Consider the following 27,589-nt stretch of genomic DNA (forward strand, 5'->3'; position numbering starts at 1 on the left):
ATAAACTTCCCTATGACCAGGGAGGCACAGACCGGGAGGGCTTTGTATTTCTCGAGAATAGCAAACTTCCCCAAGGTGCAGGGAGCAACAGACTTCACACACATTGCCCTGAAAGCACCTTTACAGAATGTGCTAAGCGAATGGGCTAAGGTTTGGCAGATGGAATACAATGTCGGAAAGTGTGAGGTCATCCACCTTGGGGAAAAAAAACAGTAAAAGAGAATATTATTTGAATGGGGAGAAATTACAACATGCTGAGGTGCAGAGGGACCTGGGGGTCCTTGTGCATGAACTCTTTTAGAGTCTACCTGCAAAACATAAAACATGTATCCGTGCCACCCGACCTGGATGACACACCAGACATTTACAAGGCCCTTTTTTTCTTTTTTGTTTTTTTTTGTTTTGTTTTTTTTTGTTTTTTTTTGAGCACTAAAATCAAATTTTTTCCTTTTTCCAGTGCCCCCTATAAAAGGGAAGGGGGACACTAAAAGCACCGGCAATTAAAACAAAATAAACTTTAAAATGTAAAATCAAATTAAAATTTGGTTGCCGGGCGTGATGATGCACTCCAGTCCCTCCGGTGCCCACCTCTCGCGGAAGGCCGCGAGCGTACCGGTGGACACCGCGTGCTCCATCTCCAAGGACACCCTGGACCGGATGTAAGAGCGGAAGAGAGGCAGGCAGTCAGGTTGAACGACCCCCTCGACCGCCCGCTGCCTGGACCGGCTGATGGCACCCTTGGCTGTGCCCAGGAGCAGTCCTACGAGGAGGCCCTCGGACCTACCCGCTCCCCTCCGCACAGGGTGCCCAAAGATCAGGAGAGTGGGACTGAAGTGCAGCCAGAATTTCAGGAGCAGCCCCTTCAAATAATGGAACAGGGGCTGCAACCTTGTGCACTCAATAAAAACATGGAACACGGACTCTTCCAGACCGCAGAAATTGCAGGCGGCCTGGGAGTCCGTGAACCGGCTTAAAAATTTATTGCACGGCACTGCTCCGTGCACCACCCTCCAGGCCAAGTCCCCGATGAATAGTGGGAGGACCCCTGCGTAGAGTGCCCTCCATCGGGGACCCCCGCCTCCTCCGGATGGCAAGATGGTACGTCATGGCGTGTCCGGACGGCCGGCGAGGATGGCAAAGTTGAGAGTGTGCAGGAGCAGCCCGTACAGGAAACCCCTCCGCGCGGAACTGAAAGGCACGGAGGGGATTTCCCCGAGGCGGCTCAAGTTGTGAGGCGCCGGCCCCCGAGGGAGGTTCCGGGGTTTGGCGCCGATGAGGAATTCCGTCCGGACGGGGGTCAGTTCGGACGGGATCTCCCCACGTGCTTGAGCCTCCTCGATGCACCTAACGGAGTCAGGGCCCAGAGCTGTTTTTAGCGACTCGATGACATCGGCCGCGTGGCGGACGTTGGCAGAATTTAGGCGCAGCGCCAGCGTGTCTGGCGCCATCCAGCCCGCTCCTCCGCCATCGAGCAGGTCCCTGACCCTGGTCACCTCACCAGCCACAGCCCTCTCTTCCGACCGCCACATAAAACCTCGGCCGTGGAGGTACGGATTCCCGAGCAGCGGTTCCTGCAGGACGGCCGCCACTCCAGCCGGCGGAGAGCTGCGCTTGGTGGAGACTTTGTTCCAGACTCTGATGAGTTCCCTGTAAAAGACAGGCAGCTCCCGGAGGGCGGTCCTGGCACCCCCCCAAGTTCACAAACAGGAGCTGCGTGTCATAATTGAGGTCGCGCTGCTGGCGGAAGAAATACCTCGCCAGAGCACACCACCTAGGAGGGGGCTCGACGTAAAGGTATCACTGCAGGGTCTGAAGACGGAAAGTCGCGAGCTGGGCGCTGACGCACACCAACGACTGACCGCCCTCCTCAAGCGGGAGACTCAAGACCGCGGCAGAGACCCAGTGCTTCCTGTTGTTCCAGAAGAAGTCCACCGGCTTCTTCTGTATCTTGGCGACAAACGCAGGGGGAGGGGTCAAAGTGACCAGCCGGTACCACAGCATTGCGGCCACCAGCTGGTTTATGACTAGCGCTCGACCCCTGTAGGACAGCACTCGGAGCAGTCCTGTCCAGCGCCCTAGGCGAACGGCGACCTTGGCCTCCAGCTCCTGCCAGTTCGCCGGCCAGGCTCCCTCGTCGGGGCTAAGATAGACTCCCAGATAGAGGAGATGGGTCGTGCTCCAGGCAAAAGGCCTGAGCTCCTCCGGCAGGGAGTCCACCCGCCACTGACCCACCAGGAGTCCGGAACATTTCTCCCAGTTGATCCTGGCGGAGGACACGGCAGAGTAAATCTCCTGGCACTCACGCATCCTCTGCAGGTCAGCGGGATCCTCTACCGCGAGGAGCACGTCATCGGCGTAAGCCGAGAGGACGACCTCCACGCCCGGCCCTTGCAGAGCCAGTCCCATCAACCTCGTCCGCAAGAGGCGCAGGAAAGGCTCCACGCAAACGGCGCATAACTGGCCGGACATGGGGCATCCCTGGCGCACCCCTCTCCTGAAGCGAAGGGGCGCCATCAAGGACCCGTTAACCTTAATCAGACACTCCGCGGCAGCGTACAAAAGTCGGATCCGGGCGACGAAATGCGTCCCGAACCCGAAATCGCGCAGAGTTCCGAGCAGATAGTCGTGATCCACCCTGTCGAACGCCTTCTCTTGGTCGAGGGATAGGAATCCTTGTGCATGAAACTCTTTTGAGTTTACCTGAAAATAAACATAAACATTAAAACCATGCCACCCGCCTGGGTGACACAGCAGACATTTTCAAGGCCCCTTTTTTTTTTTCCTTTTTTTTTCTTTTTTTTTTGTTTTTTTTGGGGCGCTAAAATCAAATTTTTCCAGTGCCCCCTATAAAAGGGGAGGGGGACACTAAAAGCACCGGCAATGAAAACAAATTAAACTTTAAAACGTAAAATCAAATTAAAATTTGGTTGCCGGGCATGATGATGCACTCCAGTCCCTCCGGTGCCCACCTCTCGTGGAAGGCCGCGAGCGTACCGGTGGACACCGCGTGCTCCATCTCCAAGGACACCCTGGACCGGATGTAAGAGCGGAAGAGAGGCAAGCAGTCAGGTTGAACGACCCCCTCGACCGCCCGCTGCCTGGACCGGCTGATGGCACCCTTGGCCGTGCCCAGGAGCAGTCCTACGAGGAGGCCTTCGGACCTACCCGCTCCCCTCCGCACAGGGTGCCCAAAGATCAGGAGAGTGGGACTGAAGTGCAGCCAGAATTTCAGGAGCAGCCCCTTCAAAGAATGGAACAGGGGCTGCAACCTCGTGCACTCAATAAAAACATGGAACACGGACTCCTCCAGACCGCAGAAATTGCAGGCGGCCTGGGAGTCCGTGAACCGGCTTAAAAATTTGTTGCACGGCACTGCTCCGTGCACCACCCTCCAGGCCAAGTCCCCGATGAATAATGGGAGGACTTCTGCGTAGAGTGCCCTCCATCGGGGTCCCCCGCCTCCTCCGGACGGCAAGATGGTATGCCATGGCGTGTCCGGACGGCCGGCGAGGATGGCAAAGTTGAGGGTGTGCAGGAGCAGCCCGTACAGGAAACCCCTCCGCGCGGAACTGAAAGGCACAGAGGGGATTTCCCCGAGGCGGCTCAAGTTGTGAGGCGCCGGCCCCCGAGGGAGGTTCCGGGGTTTGGCGCCGATGAGGAATTCCGTCCGGACGGGGGTCAGTTCGGACGGGATCTCCCCACGTGCTTGAGCCTCCTCGATGCACCTAACGGAGTCAGGGCCCAGAGCTGTTTTTAGCGACTCAATGGCATCGGCCGCGTGGCGGATGTTGGCAGAGTTTAGGCGCCGCGCCAGCGTGTCTGGCGCCATCCAGCCCGCTCCTCCGCCATCGAGCAGGTCCCTGACCCTGGTCACCTCACCAGCCACAGCCCTCTCTTCCGACCGCCACATGAAACCTCGGCCGTGGAGGTATAGATTCCCGAGCAGCGGCTCCTGCAGGACGGCCGCCACTCCAGCCGGCGGAGAGCTGCGCTTGGTGGAGACTTTGTTCCAGACCCTGATGAGTTCCCTGTAAAAGACAGGCAGCTCCCGGAGGGCGGTCCTGGCACCCCCCAAGTTCACAAACAGGAGCTGCGTGTCATAATTGAGGTCGCGCTGCTGGCAGAAGAAATACCTCGCCAGAGCACACCACCTAGGAGGGGGCTCGACGTAAAGGTATCTCTGCAGGGTCTGAAGATGGAAAGTCGCGAGCTGGGCGCTGATGCACACCAACGACTGACCGCCCTCCTCAAGCGGGAGACTCAGGACCGCAGCAGAGACCCAGTGCTTCCTGTTGTTCCAGAAGAAGTCCACCAGCTCCTTCTGTATCTTGGCGACAAACGCAGGGGGAGGGGTCAAAGTGACCAGCCGGTACCACAACATTGCGGCCACCAGCTGGTTTATGACTAGCGCTCGACCCCTGTAGGACAGCACTCGGAGCAGTCCTGTCCAGCGCACTAGGCGAGCGGCGACCTTGGCCTCCAGCTCCTGCCAGTTCGCCGGCCAGGCTCCCTCGTCGGGGCTAAGGTAGACTCCCAGATAGAGGAGATGGGTCGTGCTCCAGGCAAAAGGCCTGAGCTCCTCCGGCAGGGAGTCCACCCGCCACTGACCCACCAGGAGTCCGGAACATTTCTCCCAGTTGATCCTGGCGGAGGACGCGGCAGAGTAAATCTCCTGGCACTCACGCATCCTCCGCAGGTCAGCGGGATCCTCTACCGCGAGGAGCACGTCATCGGCATAAGCCGAGATGACGACCTCCACGCCGGCCCTTGCAGAGCCAGTCCCGTCAACCTCGTCCGCAAGAGGCGCAGGAAAGGCTCCACGCAAACGGCGTATAACTGGCCGGACATGGGGCATCCCTGGCGCACCCCTCTCCTAAAGCGAAGGGGCGCCGTCAAGGACCCGTTAACCTTAATCAGACACTCCGCGGCAGCGTACAAAAGTCGGATCCGGGCGACGAAATGCGTCCCGAACCCGAAAGCGCGCAGAGTTCCGAGCAGATAGTCGTGATCCACCCTGTCGAACGCCTTCTCTTGGTCGAGGGATAGGAATCCTTGTGCATGAAACTCTTTTTGGAGTTCACCTGCAAAACATAAAACATTAAACTGTGCCACCCGACCTGGGTGACACTCCAGACATTTACAAGGCCCTTTTTTTTTCCCCCTTTTTTTTGTTTTTTTTTGTTTTTTTCTTTCTTTCTTTTTTTTTTTTGGACACTAAATTCACAATTTTCCCCAGTGCCCCCTATAAAAGGGAAGGGGGACACTAAAAGCACCGGCAATTAAAACAAATTAAACTTAAAAATGTAAAATCAAATTAAAATTTGGTTGCCGGGCGTGATGATGCACTCCAGTCCCTCCGGTGCCCACCTCTCGCGGAAGGCCGCGAGCGTACCGGTGGACACCGCGTGCTCCATCTCCAAGGACACCCTGGACCGGATGTAAGAGCGGAAGAGAGGCAGGCAGTCAGGTTGAACGACCCCCTCGACCGCCCGCTGCCTGGACCGGCTGATGGCACCCTTGGCCGTGCCCAGGAGCAGTCCTACGAGGAGGCCCTCGGACCTACCCGCTCCCCTCCGCACAGGGTGCCCAAAGATCAGGAGAGTGGGACTGAAGTGCAGCCAGAATTTCAGGAGCAGCCCCTTCAAATAATGGAACAGGGGCTGCAACCTTGTGCACTCAATAAAAACATGGAACACGGACTCCTCCAGACCGCAGAAATTGCAGGCAGCCTGGGAGTCCGTGAACCGGCTTAAAAATTTATTGCACGGCACTGCTCCGTGCACCACCCTCCAGGCCAAGTCCCCGATGAATAGTGGGAGGACCCCTGCGTAGAGTGCCCTCCATCGGGGACCCCCGCCTCCTCCGGACGGCAAGATGGTACGCCATGGCGTGTCCGGACGGCCGGCGAGGATGGCAAAGTTGAGGGTGTGCAGGAGCAGCCCGTACAGGAAACCCCTCCGCGCGGAACTGAAAGGCACGGAGGGGATTTCCCCGAGGCGGCTCAAGTTGTGAGGCGCCGGCCCCCGAGGGAGGTTCCGGGGTTTGGCGCTGATGAGGAATTCCGTCCGGACGGGGGTCAGTTCGGACGGGATCTCCCCACGTGCTTGAGCCTCCTCGATACACCTAACGGAGTCAGGGCCCAGAGCTGTTTTTAGCGACTCGATGGCATCGGCCGCGTGGCGGACGTTGGCAGAATTTAGGCGCCGCGCCAGCGTGTCTGGCGCCATCCAGCCCGCTCCTCCGCCATCGAGCAGGTCCCTGACCCTGGTCACCTCACCAGCCACAGCCCTCTCTTCCGACCGCCACATAAAACCTCGGCCGTGGAGGTACGGATTCCCGAGCAGCGGTTCCTGCAGGACGGCCGCCACTCCAGCCGGCGGAGAGCTGCGCTTGGTGGAGACTTTGTTCCAGACCCTGATGAGTTCCCTGTAAAAGACAGGCAGCTCCCGGAGGGCGGTCCTGGCACCCCCCAAGTTCACAAACAGGAGCTGCGTGTCATAATTGAGGTCGAGCTGCTGGCGGAAGAAATACCTCGCCAGAGCACACCACCTAGGAGGGGGCTCGACGTAAAGGTATCTCTGCAGGGTCTGAAGACGGAAAGTCGCGAGCTGGGCGCTGACGCACACCAACGACTGACCGCCCTCCTCAAGCGGGAGACTCAGGACCGCGGCAGAGACCCAGTGCTTCCTGTTGTTCCAGAAGAAGTCCACCAGCTTCTTCTGTATCTTGGCGACAAACACAGGGGGAGGGGTCAAAGTGACCAGCCGGTACCACAACATTGCGGCCACCAGCTGGTTTATGACTAGCGCTCGACCCCTGTAGGACAGCACTCGGAGCAGTCCTGTCCAGCGCCCTAGGCGAGCGGCGACCTTGGCCTCCAGCTCCTGCCAGTTCGCCGGCCAGGCTCCCTCGTCGGGGCTAAGGTAGACTCCCAGATAGAGGAGATGGGTCGTGCTCCAGGCAAAAGGCCTGAGCTCCTCCGGCAGGGAGTCCACCCGCCACTGACCCACCAGGAGTCCGGAACATTTCTCCCAGTTGATCCTGGCGGAGGATGCGGCCGAGTAAATCTCCTGGCACTCACGCATCCTCCGCAGGTCAGCGGGATCCTCTACCACGAGGAGCACGTCATCGGCGTAAGCCGAGAGGACGACCTCCACGCCCGGCCCTTGCAGAGCCAGTCCCGTCAACCTCGTCCGCAAGAGGCGCAGGAAAGGCTCCACGCAAACAGCATATAACTGGCCGGACATGGGGCATCCCTGGCGCACCCCTCTCCTAAAGCGAAGGGGCGCCATCAAGGACCCGTTAACCTTAATCAGACATTCCGCGGCAGCGTACAAAAGTCGGATCCGGGCGACGAAATGCGTCCCGAACCCGAAAGCGCGCAGAGTTCCGAGCAGATAGTCGTGATCCACCCTGTCGAACGCCTTCTCTTGGTCGAGGGATAGGAATCCTTGTGCATGAAACTCTTTTTGGAGTTCACCTGCAAAAACATAAAACATGTATCCGTGCCACCCGACCTGGATGACACACACAAGACATTTACAAGGCCCCTTTTTTATTTATTTTTTTGTGTTTTTTTTTTGGGGCACTAAAATCAAATTTTCCTTTTTCCAGTGCCCCCTATAAAAGGAGAGGGGGACACTAAAAGCACCGGCAATTAAAACAAATTAAACTTTAAAACGTAAAATCAAATTAAAATTTGGTTGCCGGGCGTGATGATGCACTCCAGTCCCTCCGGTGCCCACCTCTCGCGGAAGGCCGCGAGCGTACCGGTGGACACCGCGTGCTCCATCTCCAAGGACACCCTGGATCGGATGTAAGAGCGGAAGAGAGGCAGGCAGTCAGGTTGAACGACCCCCTCGACCGCCCGCTGCCTGGACCGGCTGATGGCACCCTTGGCCGTGCCCAGGAGCAGTCCTACGAGGAGGCCCTCGGACCTACCCGCTCCCCTCCGCACAGGGTGCCCAAAGATCAGGAGAGTGGGACTGAAGTGCAGCCAGAATTTCAGGAGCAGCCCCTTCAAATAGTGGAACAGGGGCTGCAACCTTGTGCATTCAATAAAAACATGGAACACGGACTCCTCCAGACCGCAGAAATTGCAGGCGGCCTGGGAGTCCGTGAACCGGCTTAAAAATTTGTTGCACGGCACTGCTCCGTGCACCACCCTCCAGGCCAAGTCCCCGATGAATAGTGGGAGGACCCCTGCGTAGAGTGCCCTCCATCGGGGACCCCCGCCTCCTCCGGACGGCAAGATGGTACGCCATGGCGTGTCCGGACGGCCGGCGAGGATGGCAAAGTTGAGGGTGTGCAGGAGCAGCCCGTACAGGAAACCCCTCCGCGCGGAACTGAAAGGCACGGAGGGGATTTCCCCGAGGCGGCTCAAGTTGTGAGGCGCCGGCCCCCGAGGGAGGTTCCGGGGTTTGGCGCCGATGAGGAATTCCGTCCGGACGGGGGTCAGTTCGGACGGGATCTCCCCACGTGGTTGAGCCTCCTCGATACACCTAACGGAGTCAGGGCCCAGAGCTGTTTTTAGCGACTCGATGGCATCGGCCGCGCGGCGGACGTTGGCAGAATTTAGGCGCCGCGCCAGCGTGACTGGCGCCATCCAGCCCGCTCCTCCGCCATCGAGCAGGTCCCTGACCCTGGTCACCTCACCAGCCACAGCCCTCTCTTCCGACCGCCACATGAAGCCTCGGCCGTGGAGGTACGGATTCCCGAGCAGCGGCTCCTGCAGGACGGCCGCCACTCCAGCCGGCGGAGAGCTGCGCTTGGTGGAGACTTTGTTCCAGACCCTGATGAGTTCCCTGTAAAAGACAGGCAGCTCCCGGAGGGCGGTCCTGGCACCCCCCAAGTTCACAAACAGGAGCTGCGTGTCATAATTGAGGTCGAGCTGCTGGCGGAAGAAATACCTCGCCAGAGCACACCACCTAGGAGGGGGCTCGACGTAAAGGTATCTCTGCAGGGTCTGAAGACGGAAAGTCGCGAGCTGGGCGCTGACGCACACCAACGACTGACCGCCCTCAAGCGGGAGACTCAAGACCGCGGCAGAGACCCAGTGCTTCCTGTTGTTCCAGAAGAAGTCCACCAGCTTCTTCTGTATCTTGGCGACAAACGCAGGGGGAGGGGTCAAAGTGACCAGCCGGTACCACAGCATTGCGGCCACCAGCTGGTTTATGACTAGCGCTCGACCCCTGTAGGACAGCACTCGGAGCAGTCCTGTCCAGCGCCCTAGGCGAGCGGCGACCTTGGCCTCCAGCTCCTGCCAGTTCGCCGGCCAGGCTCCCTCGTCGGGGCTAAGGTAGACTCCCAGATAGAGGAGATGGGTCGTGCTCCAGGCAAAAGGCCTGAGCTCCTCCGGCAGGGAGTCCACCCGCCACTGACCCACCAGGAGTCCGGAACATTTCTCCCAGTTGATCCTGGCGGAGGATGCGGCCGAGTAAATCTCCTGGCACTCACGCATCCTCCGCAGGTCAGCGGGATCCTCTACCACGAGGAGCACGTCATCGGCGTAAGCCGAGAGGACGACCTCCACGCCCGGCCCTTGCAGAGCCAGTCCCGTCAACCTCGTCCGCAAGAGGCGCAGGAAAGGCTCCACGCAAACAGCATATAACTGGCCGGACATGGGGCATCCCTGGCGCACCCCTCTCCTAAAGCGAAGGGGCGCCATCAAGGACCCGTTAACCTTAATCAGACATTCCGCGGCAGCGTACAAAAGTCGGATCCGGGCGACGAAATGCGTCCCGAACCCGAAAGCGCGCAGAGTTCCGAGCAGATAGTCGTGATCCACCCTGTCGAACGCCTTCTCTTGGTCGAGGGATAGGAATCCTTGTGCATGAATCCCAAAAAGTTAGTTTGCAGGTGCAGCAGGTAATCAGGAAGGCGAATGGAATGTTGGCCTTCATTGCGAGAGGGATGGAGTACAAAAGCAGGGAGGTCCTGCTGCAACTGTATACGGTATTGGTGAGGCCACACCTGGAGTACTGCGTGCAGTTTTGGTCACCTTACTTAAGGAAGGATATACTAGCTTTGGAGGGGGTACAGGACGATTCGCTAGGTTGATTCCGTAGATGAGGGGGTTACCTTATGATGATAGATTGAGCAGACTGGGTCTTTACTCGTTGGAGTTCAGAAGGATGAAGGGTGATCTTATAGAAACATTTAAAATAATGAAAGGGATAGACAAGATAGAGGCAGAGAGGTTGTTTCCACTGGTCGGGGAGACTAGAACTAGGGTGCACAGCCTCAAAATACGGGGGAGCCAATTTAAAACCAGTTGAGAAGGAATTTCTTCTCCCAGAGGGTTGTGAATCTGTGGAATTCTCTGCCCAAGGAAGCAGTTGAGGCTAGCTCATTAAATGTATTCAAGTCACAGATAGATAGATTTTTAACCATTAAGGGAATTAAGGGTTACGGGGAGCGGGCGGGTAAGTGGAGCTGAGTCCACGGCCAGATCAGTCATGATCTTGTTGAATGGCGGAGCAGGCTTGCGGGGCTAGATGGCCTACTCCTGTTCCTAATTCTTATGTTCTTTTGTTCTTTTGTTCATAACCGAAAGTGATTCCACTCCCTGAATATGCAGCTCGTTGTTGACCACAACCAAATAATCATGGCAGTTAATGCTAAATTTCCAGGCAGCATCCATGATGCTCACATCCTGCGTGAGAATGCTGTCTCTGACCTGTTTAATAAGTTCTTGGTTGAATGCTGGGGAATAAAGGATTTGGCCTTGCTAGGTGGTTCATGACCCCCCTGTGTAATCCCCAGACGGAAGCCGAGAAGCATTGCAACAAAAGCCACATAGCTACATGCAATATCGTCAAAAACACAATTGGAGTGCTGAAGCAGCGCTTCAGATGCCTGGACCACTCTGGAGGCAGCCTACAATACCACCCTGACCAGGTCGCTGAGTTTATTGTGATGTGCTGCATATTGCATAACCTAGCTATAAGGAGAGGACAATTGCCAGATGGGGCTGCTGGTCCACCTCAGGAGAGAGTGGAGGCGGATGAGGCAGACAAGGAGGAGGAGGCTGGTGAGGACCTCGGGGAGGACAATCAGCCTGGTGATTAATCCATGGACCCGCCCCCCCCCCCCCCACCCCCGCAAGACTGCAATAACCCCGTGGGAGTTACGTGGCTGCAAAGCAGTTGCGTCAGCAGCTCATAAATGAACGCTTTGCATGAACTTACATTGAGGACAGTTACAGTTACAGTTACGGAAAGACAACAGTTGTGTTTGAATTAAGTTATATTTCATCCTTGCCTGATCTGGCCTTGTTTTACAACAATTGATAGTTTTACCTTAACTTATGTTACTGGAAGACACTGCACAACAATTGTAAAGTGAAAGAATTTTTTAAAATTATATTAACAAAATATATTAATTATTTTAAAATAGCACCCACCCACTCCCTGCCCCCACCCACCCCAAATCCACACCTCAACAGTGAACCAACAATAAAAACAACAGCGGTAAACAATGTACAGTATCAACAATATAAAAAACAATAAAGCACCCTGCTTTCTACCTGCTGCCATGCTTCCCTCCAGGTCCTGTACGACCCCCGTGTCTTAGCCCCACCCGCCCATTTTGGTCCCGGGTACCAAGACAAAGCTGGCATGCAGCGGGCAATGGCAAGACCTCCTTCCGTGGTGGGGGTGATGGTGGCGTGATCGGCTGTTGGGGGAGGGGGGTGTTGGAGGGGAAGACGAAGTTGGGGAACCGCCTTCCGAGTCAGAAGGAAGTGCTTCCTCCTGACTCGCTTGTGTGCTGGTGCTGGTGGTGTGTCGGATGATGGCACTTTGGGGTTTACTGCCGTGCCCCGCCACTATTGCATGCCGCAAGGCATCAATGGAGGTGGTCATCTCACGCATCTCCCAGATCATCTGCTGCATTTCCTCCAAATTGCGAGCACACGACCGGGGCATATCCCTCGTGCATTCCACAAATGCCTGAAGATGCTCGCAACTAATCGTGACATTCTCCTCACACAGTCTGGTCAAGCCCTCAATCCGATCGGCCAGAGGAGGCATGTGCTGACCTCGCTGACCTGACCTCCGTGGGGTCGGCGTGAGCACTAAATGCTTTGGTATCGTCGGCTGTTGTGGTACCGTCGACGTTGTGGCAGCAGGTCCCACAGGTACAACAATGACAGGCAGGGGGAAGCTAGGGGCATCCCCCCGGGTTTCCATAACATCGTCTTCCTCCTCCTCAGGGTCGGTGCTCTCTTGCTCCTCCCCTCCCGTGGTGATAACCACCTGCATCTGGAGGGGGAGGGGTTCTGGTCGCACCTCCGCCTCACTGCGCATAGGTGTTGGTGGATCTGCAAAACACAATTGAGCTGATTGGGCTTACTAGAATGGAAGGATACACATTCTTGCGCTGTGCTGGCATATGAAGGAGGAGCAGCACTACTTCAATAAGTGAGACCAAGAGACGTTACATAACAACGCATCACATGGTAGTACATATGGTGGTAAATCCAAGTTGAAATTCAGTGACCTAGAAAGTTCTAGAGGCTGGATCAGTCGGAGAAAGACAGAATGATAAGGGAGTGAATGTTTATGGGGAGCGGACAGAGAAGGGGACAAATGGCCAGATCGCCTGCTCCTGCTCTTATCTCTTATGTTGTCAACCTGAGAGTAGCACAGAGGCTGCATGGGAATCAGGATAGCTGCATGACATAATTCTTATAGTATAATGAAATGATGCTACATTACTTTAACACTGCTTGACGGATTACTCACTTGACACAAGTGAGGGCTCTGCCTCACCACGGGTGGCCAAGTGAGTGTGGCCTCCCACCAGTGCCGCAGCACATTCCTCTAACGCGGTGAGCTGAGTTAGCTGGGCAGGGCCTCCTCTGGTTCGCCTACGTTCTGAGTGATTCTTCGCTAACTTCTTCTGCAAATGTGAAGAGAGCATGGCATAAATTCATTGACTAGGTACTATCATGGAAAGACCGCAGTCACCAACGTTATAGGTTTTTATCCACAATTGATGCACGGTTATAGCAAAGATCGTGTTTAGGAGCTAATGCTTGACACAAACATCTCTCGACTACAATCTCCATTGAACTCGCAATGACAAGAGTTAATATCCCAAAGTGTCCCAGAGCAGACAGTGAGCAAAGGCAGCTCTCCCCCAGTCCATGCTGGGTCCCTGTGTAAGTGACAGCAGCCAGAGAGACTTAAAAAGGGCACAGGTTCATAGCCCTGTCCAGATCTTAGCAGGGAATATATGTAACATATATAAGAATAACAAGTTTAAATTCAATCCAGGAGATTTATAATTATAATTACAATTTGCATCATTACAATATAAAATCTATACTTACTCTTGCCGAAGCAACCAGGCTGTTCCAGCACTTCCGGCACTGGTCTGACCCCTTCGCCTCATGGGATGCCAAGGAGACCACGTCCACGAGCTCGGCCCAGATTTTCCAATATGCCCTGGGTGGAAGTTTTCCACGCCCACCCCGGGTTAATTGGGCCCACCATGAGTGCACCTCCTGAACGAGGGCCTCGTTGGCCTCATCGCTAAAAGGCTTCGCCCTTTTCCTCCCCTCCTCCACACTTTCATTAGAAGATGATATTTTTTAATTGTATCAATGTACTTTTATCTCAAATTCAATCACTCCACAAGTCTGTACTCTCCTTCCACTTCTTCCTCTCTCTCTCTCTCTCTCGCTCTCCCTCCCCTCCCTTTGCCTTCTGCGCATATGTGGATGACCCCTGACCTCCCGAAACGCGGGAAAACCTGTTTACCAAAAAAAACGCATGCTATGGAAGCTTTGCCTTCCACGTTGCTGAGGCCCGTTTTGCATCACTGGGCTATTGCTGAGCCGAAAGTCGCGATACCAAAAATGGGCGATGTTCCAGCGATCATGAAGGCTGACACATCACGAAGGCTGGAACATCGCCCATTTTTTGGTCTGTATATAATTTGAGTGATGCATGGTGCCATCCAGCAGCTCCTGCTGTTTTGTTCAGTTTAAAACCCATCAAATTCATATATTCTCCTTTTCGTTGTTCTTCTTTGCACTCCACCTCCCACAATAAAGAAAGACAAGACTTCTGGTAACCATTGCCTTAAAACCCATACACGAGTCCAAAGTTCACCTCTTTGTATTAAACAAGATAAACCTTCTCTGAGCCTTTCTGATAAAATAGGCCTAGGTTATTGGAATAAGCAGCCCCATTGAGAATGTTTTTCCTTTTAATACTTCAAAAAGTTTTCAAAACATAGAAAATAGGTGCAGGAGTAGGCCATTCGGCCCTTCGAGCCTGCACCGCCATTCAATAAGACCATGGCTGATCATTCCCTCAGTACCCCTTTCCTGCTTTCTCTCCATTCCCCTTGATCCCCTTAGCGGTAAGGGCCATATCTAACTCCCTCTTGAATATATCCAATGAACTGGCATCAACAACTCTCTGCGGCAGGGAATTCCACAGGTTAACAACTCTCTGAGTGAAAAGGTTTCTCCTCATCTCAGCCCTAAATGGCCTACCCCTTATCCTAAGACTATGTCCCCTGGTTCTGGCCTTCCCCAACATTGGGAACATTCTTCCTGCATCTAACCTGTCCAGTCCCGTCAGAATCTTATACATTTCTATGAGATCCCCTCTCATCCTTCTAAACTCCAGTGAATAAAGGCCCAGTTGATCCAGTCTCTCCTCATATGACAGTCCAGCCATCCCTGGAATCAGTCTGGTGAACTTTCGCTGCACTCCCTCAATAGCAAGAACATCCTTCCTCAGATTAGGAGACCAAAACTGAACACAATATTCCAGGTGAGGCCTCACTAAGGTCCTGTACAACTGCAGCAAGACTTCCCTGCTCCTATACTCAAATCCCCTAGCTATGAAGGCCAACATACCATTTGCCTTCTTCACCACCTGCTGTACCTGCATGCCCACTTTCAGTGACTGATGAACCATGACACCCAGGTCGCGTTGCACCTCCCCTTTTCCTAATCTGCCGCCATCCAGATAATTTTCTGCCTTCGTGTTTTTTCCCCCAAAGTGGATAACCTCACATTTATCCACATTATACTGCATCTGCCATGCATTTGCCCACTCGCCTAACCTGTCCAAGTCATCCTGCAGCCTCTTAGTATCCTCCTCATAGCTCACACCGCCACCCAGTTTAGTGTCATCTGCAAACTTGGAGATATTACACTCAATTCCTTCATCCAAATCATTAATGTATATTGTAAAGAGCTGGGGTCCCAGCGCTGAGCCCTGCGGCACTCCACTAGTCACTGCCTGCCATTCTGAAAAGGACCTGTTTATTCTGACTCTCTGCTTCCTGCCTGCCAACTAGTTCAATGCAGAAGTTTCAGATACTCTTAAATGGGGAACCAGCACTGAAGAATGTTCAGTAGAAAATGTTCAGATAATGACTGGAGCTCCCTTCGCTCTGACGACTGTGATTTTCACAGCTTCTGCTCCCAAGGTCTGTCTCCATGATCACCCCATTCTCAGCCACTAGCTTATTCTGGGCACGTGCTCCTCTCTGTCCCATCCACCTTTGTTCTATTGTCAGTCTTTGTGGTCACTGTCCAAGCACATTAGGCCCGTTGCGGGAAGCTGCTCCCCATGTATATAATGAGCAGTGGTGGGATAACAACATAAGAAATAGGAGCAGGGGTAGGCCATTCGGCCCCTTGAGCCTGCTCCACCATTCAATAAGATCATGGCTCAAAGGAAGATGTGATGGTCTCCTCCATGGGGGTTTTCCATCCTTCCACATGCTGGACTCTATATAAAAACATACTTCTCTTTCATATTTATTATATATGATGCCAATTCCATTATGTATTTGATGATTCAGGGCTGTCAAATAGTGCTTACTCGTCTCTTCCTCTTTCTCTTTTTATCTTCCCCCCTCCTCTTTACCCATTCTCCTCTTCCTCCTTTTATTCTCCCGCAAAATTTAATCCTCCTTTACCTTCCTCTCCACAGCCTCAAACTTGCTCTACCTGCATCTTCTACTCCACTCTGTTCTACCTTCTCTCTCCCCAACTATCTTTGCAGTTGTCCCTTGGCCCTGCAACCCCGCTTGACCTGAAGACTACTTTTAGTGTTGATTCCTTGTGTTGGAATGCCATGGGAGATCTCCTAGTTTACATAAAAAGGGATAAGGATCAAAGGCGGGTAAATTGAGTTGAGCTACAGGTCAGCCATGACCTGATTGAATGGTGGAATAGGTTCAAGGGGCTGAATGGCCTGATCTTGTTCCTATATTTCCTGTGTTCCATTTAGGGAACAACACTATCAAACTCCATGCCCCACATTGAGGGGGATATTCAGCAGTTAATAGGTGGTAAACTTGGCATTCTATTTTCCCATCATCTTTACAAATCTCTCATTTGAAGTGTTTCCTTTTCCACTTTCTGTACTATGCTAGCAATGCTAGCATGACCTGCTGGTGGTTGTGTGGCAGTCACTTCCATATTTTCCTGTGATTAAGCGACTGGAAAAATCAATGGCCCCGCAAGTAAGATGTTTGAGATCTTCCCCCAAATCTTCAATCAACAATCTGATCGAGCGAGCTTCCACACTGGCAGAGGAACCTCACAAATTTTACACTTGTATGTACACTGAAAAAGTGATGCCCCATATTTTTTCCACATTTTGTTGAATTAGCAGAGAACCATTGGCTGTTTCAAAGATCAAACTGGAATGATAGATTAAAAATAACAGTAGTAAAAAGCTCCAGATTGTTTAGGGAAATAAATTTGACTTTATTTAGAAAGTACTGCAAGGGAAAAAGTAGCTATGATTGTGTGTGATCTAACTTTCGGCCTTATAATAAGCATTAGAAATTTGCTGTATTTTAAAATCGACAAAAGTATTTAAGAGTTAATGGGGATGAAATTCCCCTGTTTGTCTCCCGTTAGCGTCTCTGGGGGGCACAAACCTGTTTTTGCCTGGAGGGCGCAATGGGCTCCGCATAATTGCGCAAGGTTAGTGGAGGTGTTAACACGGCAGCGTCGCGCATTTGGCCGCCGCACGACCGCGATGACATCATCGCCGTGCGCAGCGACCACTTAACACCCCGCGGTGACCCCTTTCTGCCCCATGGTAGAAATTGGCCAGCGCCCCACGCGGCTTCTGCGAGCAGTGTCATCGTCAGCCTCACGAGTCACGAACCGGGCCAACCTCCACTCCTGGAGTGGAAGTTAAAGTGGAGGTGCGCTGCGTTGTGCGCCACCATTTTGGCCGGCTCACTGATTGGCCCATCTTGCTGATCCATGGCGTGGTCCGTGCTGCTGTTTGGGTGCCGGGCTGCGGCACCATGCCATCTTGGTGGCCCAGTGGAGGCCATCAGAGGCCCTGTAGAGTGCACAGCGGCCCTCCCCTTTAACAGAAGGGGAAGGGTGTTGAGACATGTCAGCACTACATTCCTGTCCAAGTAGTGCCCCGGATACTGCCCCAACAGGAAGTGAAACGCAACAGGAAGTGGAATGCATGACATTGCGCTCCACTTCCTGTGAGAGGCAGTAACCCTAATTTTGCATCCTGGGTGGAACTTCCACGCCGGGCACAGAATGTTCGGCCCAGGAGAGGTTATCGCCACCAACCAGGGCGATAGGGAATTTCAACCCCGATTAATTGAGAAAATGATGAGTTGGGAAGTTGAATAGATGTGTTAGATCTCTTAATTCTCAATGAGATTTGAATTCCGGTTGGAGTTTAAAGTAATTTTATTTTAGCAGCAGCTACAAATCCTTGGCAGGGTTCCGGGTCTTTTGTTAGACTGGAGCACATGGCTTAAAATGGCTGAATTCATACTGGATCAATTTACAATAATGAACTCGCCTCCTTTGACCTTATTGGCTCAATCGATTCAACAGTATGTGTTGTTAACCCATGGTTGGCTCTCAGCCCAAAGTCCTAAGATGTCAAGTGTGAGTGATGGCTTAAGGCAATGTGCTATCTCACACGTCGGCACTCGTCTGTGTTTTCTCACAGATCCTTGCAGCTTGCTTGAATTCTCTATCAATCCCCCCTTTGCTTCTTTCACAAACTGAATCATAAAACATTAGAAAGCACTGGTTAAACATTCAACAAAATAATTTCATACATGTTAATAGAATTTCCTTCTAAAATTTGTTGATGTGTTTCGCCACATGTCCGGACTAGTAGCTTCCACACAAATTTACACCAACCCGAGTTCCATCGTGGCCACAATGGAAGTCTGGTTTTAGTAGGTTAATTAACCTCATTCCAATTTAATCCAAATCGATATCTTAATTCAACCAGTAAACAACCTTCCCTTAAGCATAACATACCCCTGTGCCACATACAGACGGTCTGGTGGGGCCTGCAAGGTGTCTTACCTGCGGGACAGCAGCTACAGCCGCCTGGTTGCAACAACATTTAATCAACATTATCAAACAATACAAAAGTAAAGTAATTACAATGAATAGAATTAAACCTTCCACCAATGAAGTTCCTATTGAACCTAGCCATTCAGTGGCCCCGCTCCACAAAGTGAATGATGGGGGTTGCTTAAGTTTTCCTACCTCCTTTTGGATATGCTCCGCTATGTGGATAATTTCTTCGGAGCTATCTGGGATATATGTGCAACACTTAGTTCCGAGTAGGATGCAAGTACCTCCCTTTTCAGCCAGGGTGTAGTCAAGGGCCATTCTATTCTGTAGGGCTACTGTGCAGATTGCTACCATCTCTGCATTGATTTTAACGAGGGCCTCTGAAGTATCATTGGTTACCTGTTCTACAACTGATGCCATGTTAATGGATTCCCTTGCCAGTTTGGCGGTCCCATACCCGGGGATCAGAATGGCAAAGAACCTCTCTGTTTCTGTGATCGCTCTCTTAGGACGGCATAAATGTTCTGACAGGGACTTTATATGATACATATATGGCACAATGTAGGCTAAATAACAGGATCCCATCCAATTCTGGGGCAGCCAAGGGTAGGCCTTGTGGCCACACACCCAATAGGTGCCATTATAGGCAATGAATGTTACCTGTTTCTTTGTCATTAACACTCTGGGGCCTGTCCAGGCCTTTCCATCTGTTTTATTCAGAATCCCCGTTACGTTAAGAACTCCCACATCGGCCCAGTTTGGACGGTTCCGTGGCTTGATTATATTATAATTCCGGGAGCAGTTACTATACCCCATATTTTGGCCTCCCTACATGTTTCTAATCAGACAGACCGATTCCCCCAGTCTTCCTACCCCCGTTGTATTAGTGATAACAAAAAATGGGGGCCGTTTGGAATTATTGTAGCACGGTTGGTACCCCCCTTCAAAGGTAGTCAGATTGTAACCTGCTGACTTCCATTTAGGTGCCCAGTTTTCCGTATCCTGAAACGCATTGCCTGTTTTGTTTTGATTAATTATCTACTCAGCCATTTCCGAGATATTCAAGGGAATTGGCCTTTGAGTGAATAGGAATATGCGCACACACCCAACAACTCGAAATGTTACCTTGTTTGGCATAAATGTATGACATATGTAAAAAGGTATTTACATGTAATTCCCTGGGTACTCTACTATTTCCCTTTGGTGCAGAGGGTCGGCTAGTAAGAAGTAGGCAAATGCCTAGAATACCTACAGTCAGTAGTACAGTAAATTTATACATTTGGCAAAAAGTAATTGTCCTTATCAGATTTCAGCTTCAGTTACGGGTGCTCGTTTAACATGTGAGGCGTGGATCCAGGCTTTCTTTCCTTGGACTTTAACAGCTGCCTGGGTGATCAGTAACACTTGGTAAGGTCCCTCCCACTTGGCACCCAAAGGTTCTTTGTGCAACTTTTTCCACATAAACCCAGACTCCCGGGATGATGTCGTGTCCTCCTTCGGGTGGATTACCCCAAGCTGCCGATACCTGTCGGGAAACAGAACTAATAGCATTGGTTAGGTTCTGACAGTATGATAACAGAGTGTCACTCATTAAGTGAACATCAGCTTTCTGTAAATCGATAGTTCCTGGCAGCGACATGGGTCTTCCTGTTATAATTTCAAATGGGCTTAGACCTGTAGTTCTGTTTGGGGTTGCCCTTATGCTACATAGCACTATTGGTAGTGCCTGGGGCCATGGTGTTCCTTCTTGGTGATATTTGGCAAGCCGATGTTTCAGAGTTCGATTCATTCGCTCTACTTGTCCTGATTATTATGGGTGATAAGGACAGTGTAAATCCCACGTAATATTCAGTAACCTGCAGACTTTTTGGCACACAGCACCTGTGAAGTGTGTTCCCTGATCTGAGTCAATGCTACTCGGGACTCCCCATCGGGGAATGTAATCCTTACACAAGACCTTTGCAGTGTGATTGGCTGTGGCTCTTTTAGTTGGCACAGCTTCTACCCAGCTAGAGAATCTGTTGACCATGACAAAAATGTTAGTGTATCCTTGGCATGAAAGGAGAGATATATAATTGACCTGCAAATGCTGGAATGGTCCGGCAGGGGCAGGAGGCCTTAGTTGGGGCATTACCGTGATGGGTCCAGAATTATTTTTCTGCCAGACCACACAGCGGTCTGCTACCAGCTGGGCATGTTTTTTAAATCCCCGACCACACCAGCTTTTCTGGAACCGTGCCGTCATCTGTTGTGAGGCCAAGTGTCCCCACGAGTGGATCTGTTGGGCTAAAAAAGGCATAAGCACTTGTGGCGCGACTGGCTTGTCGGTAACTCTTTGTCTCCAGATACCATCTTCGCATAGCTTAATTCCTACCTCGATCCATGTCCATTTTTCCTCTCAGGAACACTCGCCTTGCATTGTTTGAAGGTCTCGTGTCAGAGTCCTGAGTGCTTTCAATCTGCACATCTGTGTTGGTTCTTCTGCGGGAGTGCCCTGTGAGGCAGCATCTTTAGCTGCCTGGTCGGCTAGGGCATTTCCCTGTGCTTCCATGGTATTTTCCTTGGTATGGGCCTTACACTTCAGGATGGACACTTCCTGAGGTAATTGTATGGCCTCTAGTAAGTCTCGGACTTCTTTTCCATTTTGGATAGGTGTACCAACAGCAGTGAGGAATCCTCTTTTCCGCCATAACAGACCAAAGTTGTGAGTGACTCCAAAAGCATAACACGAATCTGTGTAGACATTAGCTGTCTATCCTTCTGCTATTCGACATGCTTCTGACAGGGCCTGTAACTCGGCCTGTTGTGCTGACGTTCCTGAGGGTAAATATCCTTTTGCCACTACCTCTTTTAAGGTTGTAACTGCCCATCCGGCTTTTCTGGTACCATTGTCAACAAAGGAGGAACCATCTGCAAATAGGATGAGGTCTGTGTTGTGCAGAGGCTCCTCTACTGCTAAGGCTGCTTCTTCTGTTTCTTTTAAAATCTCCACGCAGTCATGCTCTTCACATTCTCCCCCCTCTTGTTCCCTCGATTCTGACATCGGGAGCATAGTTGTGGGATTAACCGGGCTGGCCCAGACGATATGGAGATTAGGAGCTTCCAAAACTGCTGTCCAGTGGGTCCAACTAGCTGCCGTCACCTGAGACATTCTATTCATAGACAGCAAAGCGTGGGGACACTTGACAATCAGCTTTTGGTCGAGGACTAGACCCGCAGTGATCATCACCGCTTGACATGTAGCTTCCATGGCCCTTAGGCAACTTCCCCATCCGAGGGCTACCACATCCAGTTTTGCCAAATAATAGCCAATAGGTCTTTGCCGATCCCCATAGTCTTGTGTTAGTATAGCTGTCATGTATCCTTCTTTCTCATGGACAAACAGGGTAAATGGCTTACCACTATCGGGGATTCCCAGAGCCGGTGCCGAACACAAGGTCTTTTTCAAACTCAGGAAGGCCTCTTGCTGTTCCTTAGTGAGGGTGATGGCTTCTTTAGAGGCACGTTTCCCCTTTAAGATATCATTCAATGGCTGAGCAAGCTGTGTGAAGGAGTCAATCCAATTTCTGTTAGAGTTACGCAATCCCAAAAAAGACCTTAGTTCCTGAATAGTGGTGGGCTTTTTAGCAGCCCTAATGGCTGCAGTTCTATCCTGGGTAAGTTCTCTCTTTCCTTGTGAAATCTTTTGTCCCAGGTATACAACCTCTTCTTAGGATATTTGTGCTTTGTCGATGCTGGCTTTATGTCCTTTCAGCCAAAGGTGGTCCAGCAAAGCTCGTAGATCTTGTTCATGTTGTTCTTCCGTGTTTGAAGCTAGTAGGATATCGTCTACATGTTGGATGACTGTGGATGACAGGGGAGGTAATTCTCGCAAATGGCTTTGTAAGGCCATGTGGAATACCGTAGGGCTGTTGTGGAAACCCTGCGGTAACCAGGTCCAAGTATACTGTTGTCCTTGGACAGTGAAAGCAAACAACTGTCGAACCTCCGGTGCCAGAGGCACCAACCAAAATCCGTTGGCCATAACAATAACCGAGAAATATTTATGTTCCAGTTTGAGGGCATTAAAAATAGTGGAGGGATCTGCGACCAAAGGAGCTTTTTGATCAATACATTGGTTAGCTTTCCTATAATCGACAGTCAAACGCCAAGTCTCATTAGATTTCTGTCCCGGCCACACGGGGCTATTGGAGGAGCTATGCATTTTAATAAGCACCCCTTGTTTCTCCAATTGCTGAATAACAGGTAAGATTCCCGCGATGGCAGTTGAATTGATGGGATACTGTTTAGTGCATGGAGGCTTGGTCCCGGTAAATTATGCAGGCTCCATCTGGAGTAAGCCACAATCGTTCTTATCTTTAGCCCAGATCGGGTGTTCCTTCAATTCTTCTTTCTTCAAAGTTTTAATTGACCATGTCACCCGACCATCCTCGAAATGCAACGATGAATCTACTTGGATTAGGACGTCCATTCCCAAAAGGGGTTGATCTACTGGGCCTATCCAGACCAGCGTGGTTAATTCACATGGACCCAGCCCTGGTGTTGTCCTTTTAATTTCCATTTTATGGCTCCCAACTCCATAGGCTGTACGTGCCCTACCATCCAACGGAAAAGAGTCTCCATTATGTAGGGGTAAGCATATTAATTCCGCCCCTGTGTCTAAAAGACAGTCCACATCCTTATCGCCCACCCTCACAGTTATATATAGCCCATCTCCCCTTTGTTGTATAAGTGCGAGAAGAGGGGCCAGGGTGGGCTGCAATCGTTTTTTGCTAACGCAAGTAACTCTTTCTGTTGTTGTATTGTCAGTCGCTTAACTGCTTCTATGAGGTCGTTATCTTGTGACAAGCCTGGTTTGTTGGCTGAATTGTATCCCTGGCTGCGTCCTCTTCCCCGGCCATGACCTTGCTGTTTTGCCCTGCACGTCTTGGCCCAGTGACCTTCTTTCCCACAATAATGACATTTTCCGGGTAATTTTCCTCATGACTGTTTATCGGAATCCTGGGATTGCCATCCCACAGCCTGCACAGCTCGGACTTTAGCTCCCATATCGCTGTCTAATTGGTTACATCGATCCACCAATGCTGCAAAGGTAGTTCCTCTACCTTCCCAGTCCGGTAACACTACCTTAAGCATTTTGGACAGTTCTGGCTTTAGACCTGCCATGAAAGTTGCTTTCAGGGGTCCAAACACTTGTTCATCCATTTCCTCATCCGTATGATTCATACCCGAATGTTCTAGCCACATGCATCTAAATCGCTCGTCATACTCCAGGACCTCCTCTGTTCCTTTCTGTTGGCAATTTTTCCAGTCTGCCTTAGCTGGACTGAAGGCTTGCAGCCAACATTTAATCGCATCCCATCCTGCGTTTAATTCTTGGTCATCCTGCCCCAAAGCTTCTTCTACCTTGTCGTGCAATTTTCTTTCTTGTGTTTTTGGCACCATTCTGGTCAAAATTTGCACTCCGTCCCAGGGATGAAGTTGATATATATTTCTTAAGCAGTCCAATTGGTCCCACGTTTTCACTCCCCCTTTCTTTGGATTGGGCAACTCCTTGGACCATTTATCAATTTTCTCTGGGTCTGCTGGATCATGAACTAAGTATTCTGCATACACCCTTTTCTTTGTTCTTTTGTTTCCATCCTCAGCTGCAGTCTCTTCTGATTTGACTACAACTCGTCTTTTTTTTTTAAAACGGGGCAAAACGCACCCCTAATTTTTCATCCTCCGACCCTGTATCATCAGAGGACTCAGAATCCGTATCTATTCCTTTGTTGTGTCTTCGGGTTTGCGCTTTTAATTTATCCAAACATGGGTACCCTGCGAATTGACCAATACATTTTTGTTTTCCTATTACTGTCTCTTGACCTAATGATTTTTTCCATTCTTTAATTTCAACTTTAAGATCTTTAACTTCCGCTTCCAACTTTTCAAGTTCAAGTTTTTTCTGTCTTAGTTGTTCACAAACTGCTTGCAATTGGTCCTTTGTACTGGTCAGGTTCCTATCATGTTGGCACCGCATCATGATTTCATTCCGCTGTCGGATCTGACCCATAATGGCTAGGGACCATCTGGTTCATTCGTTATTTTTCATACGGGTCGTTTTTCCCTCGACCCTTTTGATCTCGTCCAAGGACCATTGTCCTTTGGAGGTACTGTACTTTTGTTCAATCTTGATACAGGTTTTAGATAAGTCGAATTGTTGCTCTATATATTCTTTCAACTGTTGGAGAATTTCGTCTATCAAAACCTCAGGTGGGGCCCGCCCGCCTTTAACAGTTGTTGGCAATTCTTTGCTCTTATCTTCTGTTGCCATAGTACTGATTTCTTTATTGAGGCCTCGAGTCGTAGGCTTTCCAGCCGGGTCAGTGGGTCAGTGATTAATTAACTAACACACTGCCGAAGTTTAGACGTCTATATGGGACCTCGAGCCAACTACCAACCAGAGGGTTTGCAAACCGGAGGCTTTCGGAATCGCGTAGAGCGGGGGGGGGGGGGTGAATTTAGACAATTGACCAAGGACTTTTATAAAGAGGACTCCTTACCTCAGTATATAGGTCTGATGTCCAAAATTCAGTTTCTTCCCTCAGCGATCCTGTTCGTGATGCCAATATTGTTAGATCTCTTAATTCTCAATGAGATTCGAATTCTGGTTGGAGTTCAAAGTAACTTTATTTTAGCAGCAGCAACAGATCCTTGGCAGGGTTCCAGGTCTTTGTTAGACTGGAGCACATGGCTTAAAATGGCTGAATTTATACTGGATCAATTTACAATAATGAACTTGCCTCCTTTGACCTTATTGGCTCAATCGATTCAACAGTATGTGTTGTTAACCCATGGTTGGCTCTCAGCCCAAAGTCCTGAGATGTCAAGTGTGAGTGATGGCTTAAGGCAATGTGCTATCTCACACGTAGGCACTCGTCTGTGTTTTCTCACAGACCCTTGCAGCTTGCTTGAATTCTCTATCAGATGTATTAACAGTGGGTATTGAGCTACAACTTAATCATTCTAGCCTATGCAAAACAAGTGTTTAAAAAAAGTCAAGAGACAGCCTTTAAAAGTAATATGTCAGCAAACAATCTTACGGTTACCAGATATTTATTTCACTGTGCATATCTCTAATCATATGTCCAATTTTATTTCTTTCAGATCATTTGGCCAATCCTCCTCAGAATCATTCAATGCTCAGAACACCTCCACCTCCAATGACGCATACCCATACCCTAAACCAGCCTCACACCTCCTCAGTGAATTCATTGAACAGGGGGAACTTCACTACGCGCAGTAATCCCAGTCCCAGTCCAGCCGATCTCCCACCCCCTCCAGAGCCACCTCCCAGCATTCAGGAACCTGCACACATGCAGGACAACTGGCTACTCAACAGTAACATCCCTCTGGAGACCAGGTAGGCTTCTTGCATTGTTAATATAATAATGTGACCTAAACTGCTGTGGTTGTTTACCACTACTACTCTAGAAAACCTGACAATGAAAATTTGTAAATGTAAAATTGTAGAATCTTTCTGTACCACGCTTCTTAAAATCTGTTTAAATTGTTAACAAAAAACAGAAAAGGAATATTTTTTAGTGATACTTTATGTTCCCATAATGGCCTGAAGTTTCTGCTAAGGGCGCAATCAGAATAATGTGCAAGGAATGCGCTGGGCACTGCGCCGGTTTTTGCGAAGGCGAAGTTATGCTGAAGTTTCCGTCCAAACTCATTTGCGTAAGCCCAAACATAAAATCTCCCATGAATCAGCACAATCAAGCAGCCTTATTGGTCATAATCAATTACTAACTGGAGCCTCAATATTACTGAATTAAACTTATTTAAACTGAAAATGTGTTCAAGTAATTGCTGCAGCTGAAGAACCAGGCCAATCAGTAGTTTCAATTGACTGCTGGTCGCAGGTCATGTGTACCAAGAGCAGATCAATTGATCGAATTTGAACTAATTGAAACTGAATTTAAAGTAATGTAAAGTAATTGTCGCATCAGAAACTGACCTGAGTGAGGCTTCGACTGACTGCTGGTCACATGTAATTACCGGTCATTAACGATGGATTAATGTGACCACAGTTGCTTGGGAGCCCACAGTTCAGTGTACAATGTGATAAACAGCCCCAGACGGACGTAATCGGTGAAAACTGACCTGCGGACCTGGCCAATTTTGTAGACGGGGGCTACTTTGGGCGAATTGTCCTTTGAACCAGTGTAGAAGATCCTGGAAACTCAAGCTCAAGTGGTTATATGCATAACTCAATTGTGTTTTAAATTCAGCAATTTTTTGCGCTATTTCAGTGGGTTCCACCCAGATTGAGTTGCTATCTGGATGGAAAACAGGCAGAGACTCCAGGTCAACAGTGGTGGGTTTAGGGTTTAGGTTTCATTCATTGGAAGTAATTTTATCCTAACCATTTTACATTTTACCTTTAAAACTATTAAACTGCTGATCTGACTAGCATGATTTAAAAAGGACATCAGTAATTTCTCTGCCACTCTGCTATTCCTACCATTACACTGATGTCTGATTTTTAATTTTACAGCCATTTTGCTGGTTTTGATTTTTTCTGTCTGCATTCACTATTTTCTACATATGCAGCTCATTGGCTTCATTCATATTTCCATCTGAATGTAGAAATGTAGCAAAGCAGACATTCCTAGAGACTTTGCAGGACAACTTAATTGAGATGGACGTTTTTACCTCTGCTCGACATGAAGGTGGTTACAATGATGGGTATGTGATGCTTCTTGCTAGGAATAATGACTTATTTGCTCAATTCTTTCTGCCTTAGAGTTGAAAATTCAATTTATAAAGTCTTTTTCGAAAGTTTAGGCTATCTATGTTTATCAGACAATGATAAATTGCTCTTACCTAATGCCATTTTTTATATTGAAAGCAACAGCTTTTGAGATAATAGTGTTCTATCACTTGTCTGATGCAAACTAAAATCTATCATTGCTTTTAGTGCTGAGCAGTTGTGTTTGAAAAAGTTGTATATTTTACTGATTTATTCGGGCTTTTCTGTAAATGCTGAAAAGAACTGAAATGATAGGTGTTAGTTCTAACTATGGACCTGGCAAGGAATGGTAATGACAGTGGAAATGTGTGGAATTACAAACTTGAGCATGTGCAGTAAAAAGATCTTAAAGTCAATTTGATCCGACTGTAATCTTGTAATTAAATACTGTTCTAGTTGATTTCATAAGCCAATTTTGCTGACATTATCTATTCCGCCAGAACAGAAGA

General features: G+C 50.2%; 1 protein-coding gene across 3 annotated transcripts in view; it reads left to right on the top strand.

Annotated features, from left to right (window-relative positions):
• Window positions 1-27,589, top strand: part of tenm4 (teneurin transmembrane protein 4) — a 969,538-nt gene that overhangs the window by 627,003 nt on the left and 314,946 nt on the right. For all 3 annotated transcript variants that reach the window (XM_070892063.1, XM_070892064.1, XM_070892065.1), the window contains 2 exons: window positions 25,490-25,745; window positions 26,978-27,076. In XM_070892063.1, the coding sequence (XP_070748164.1) occupies window positions 25,490-25,745; window positions 26,978-27,076 (355 nt within the window). The remainder of the gene's footprint in view (window positions 1-25,489; window positions 25,746-26,977; window positions 27,077-27,589) is intronic.

Source organism: Pristiophorus japonicus, chromosome 10, assembly GCF_044704955.1.
Source record: "Pristiophorus japonicus isolate sPriJap1 chromosome 10, sPriJap1.hap1, whole genome shotgun sequence".
Classification (NCBI taxonomy): domain Eukaryota; kingdom Metazoa; phylum Chordata; class Chondrichthyes; family Pristiophoridae; genus Pristiophorus; species Pristiophorus japonicus.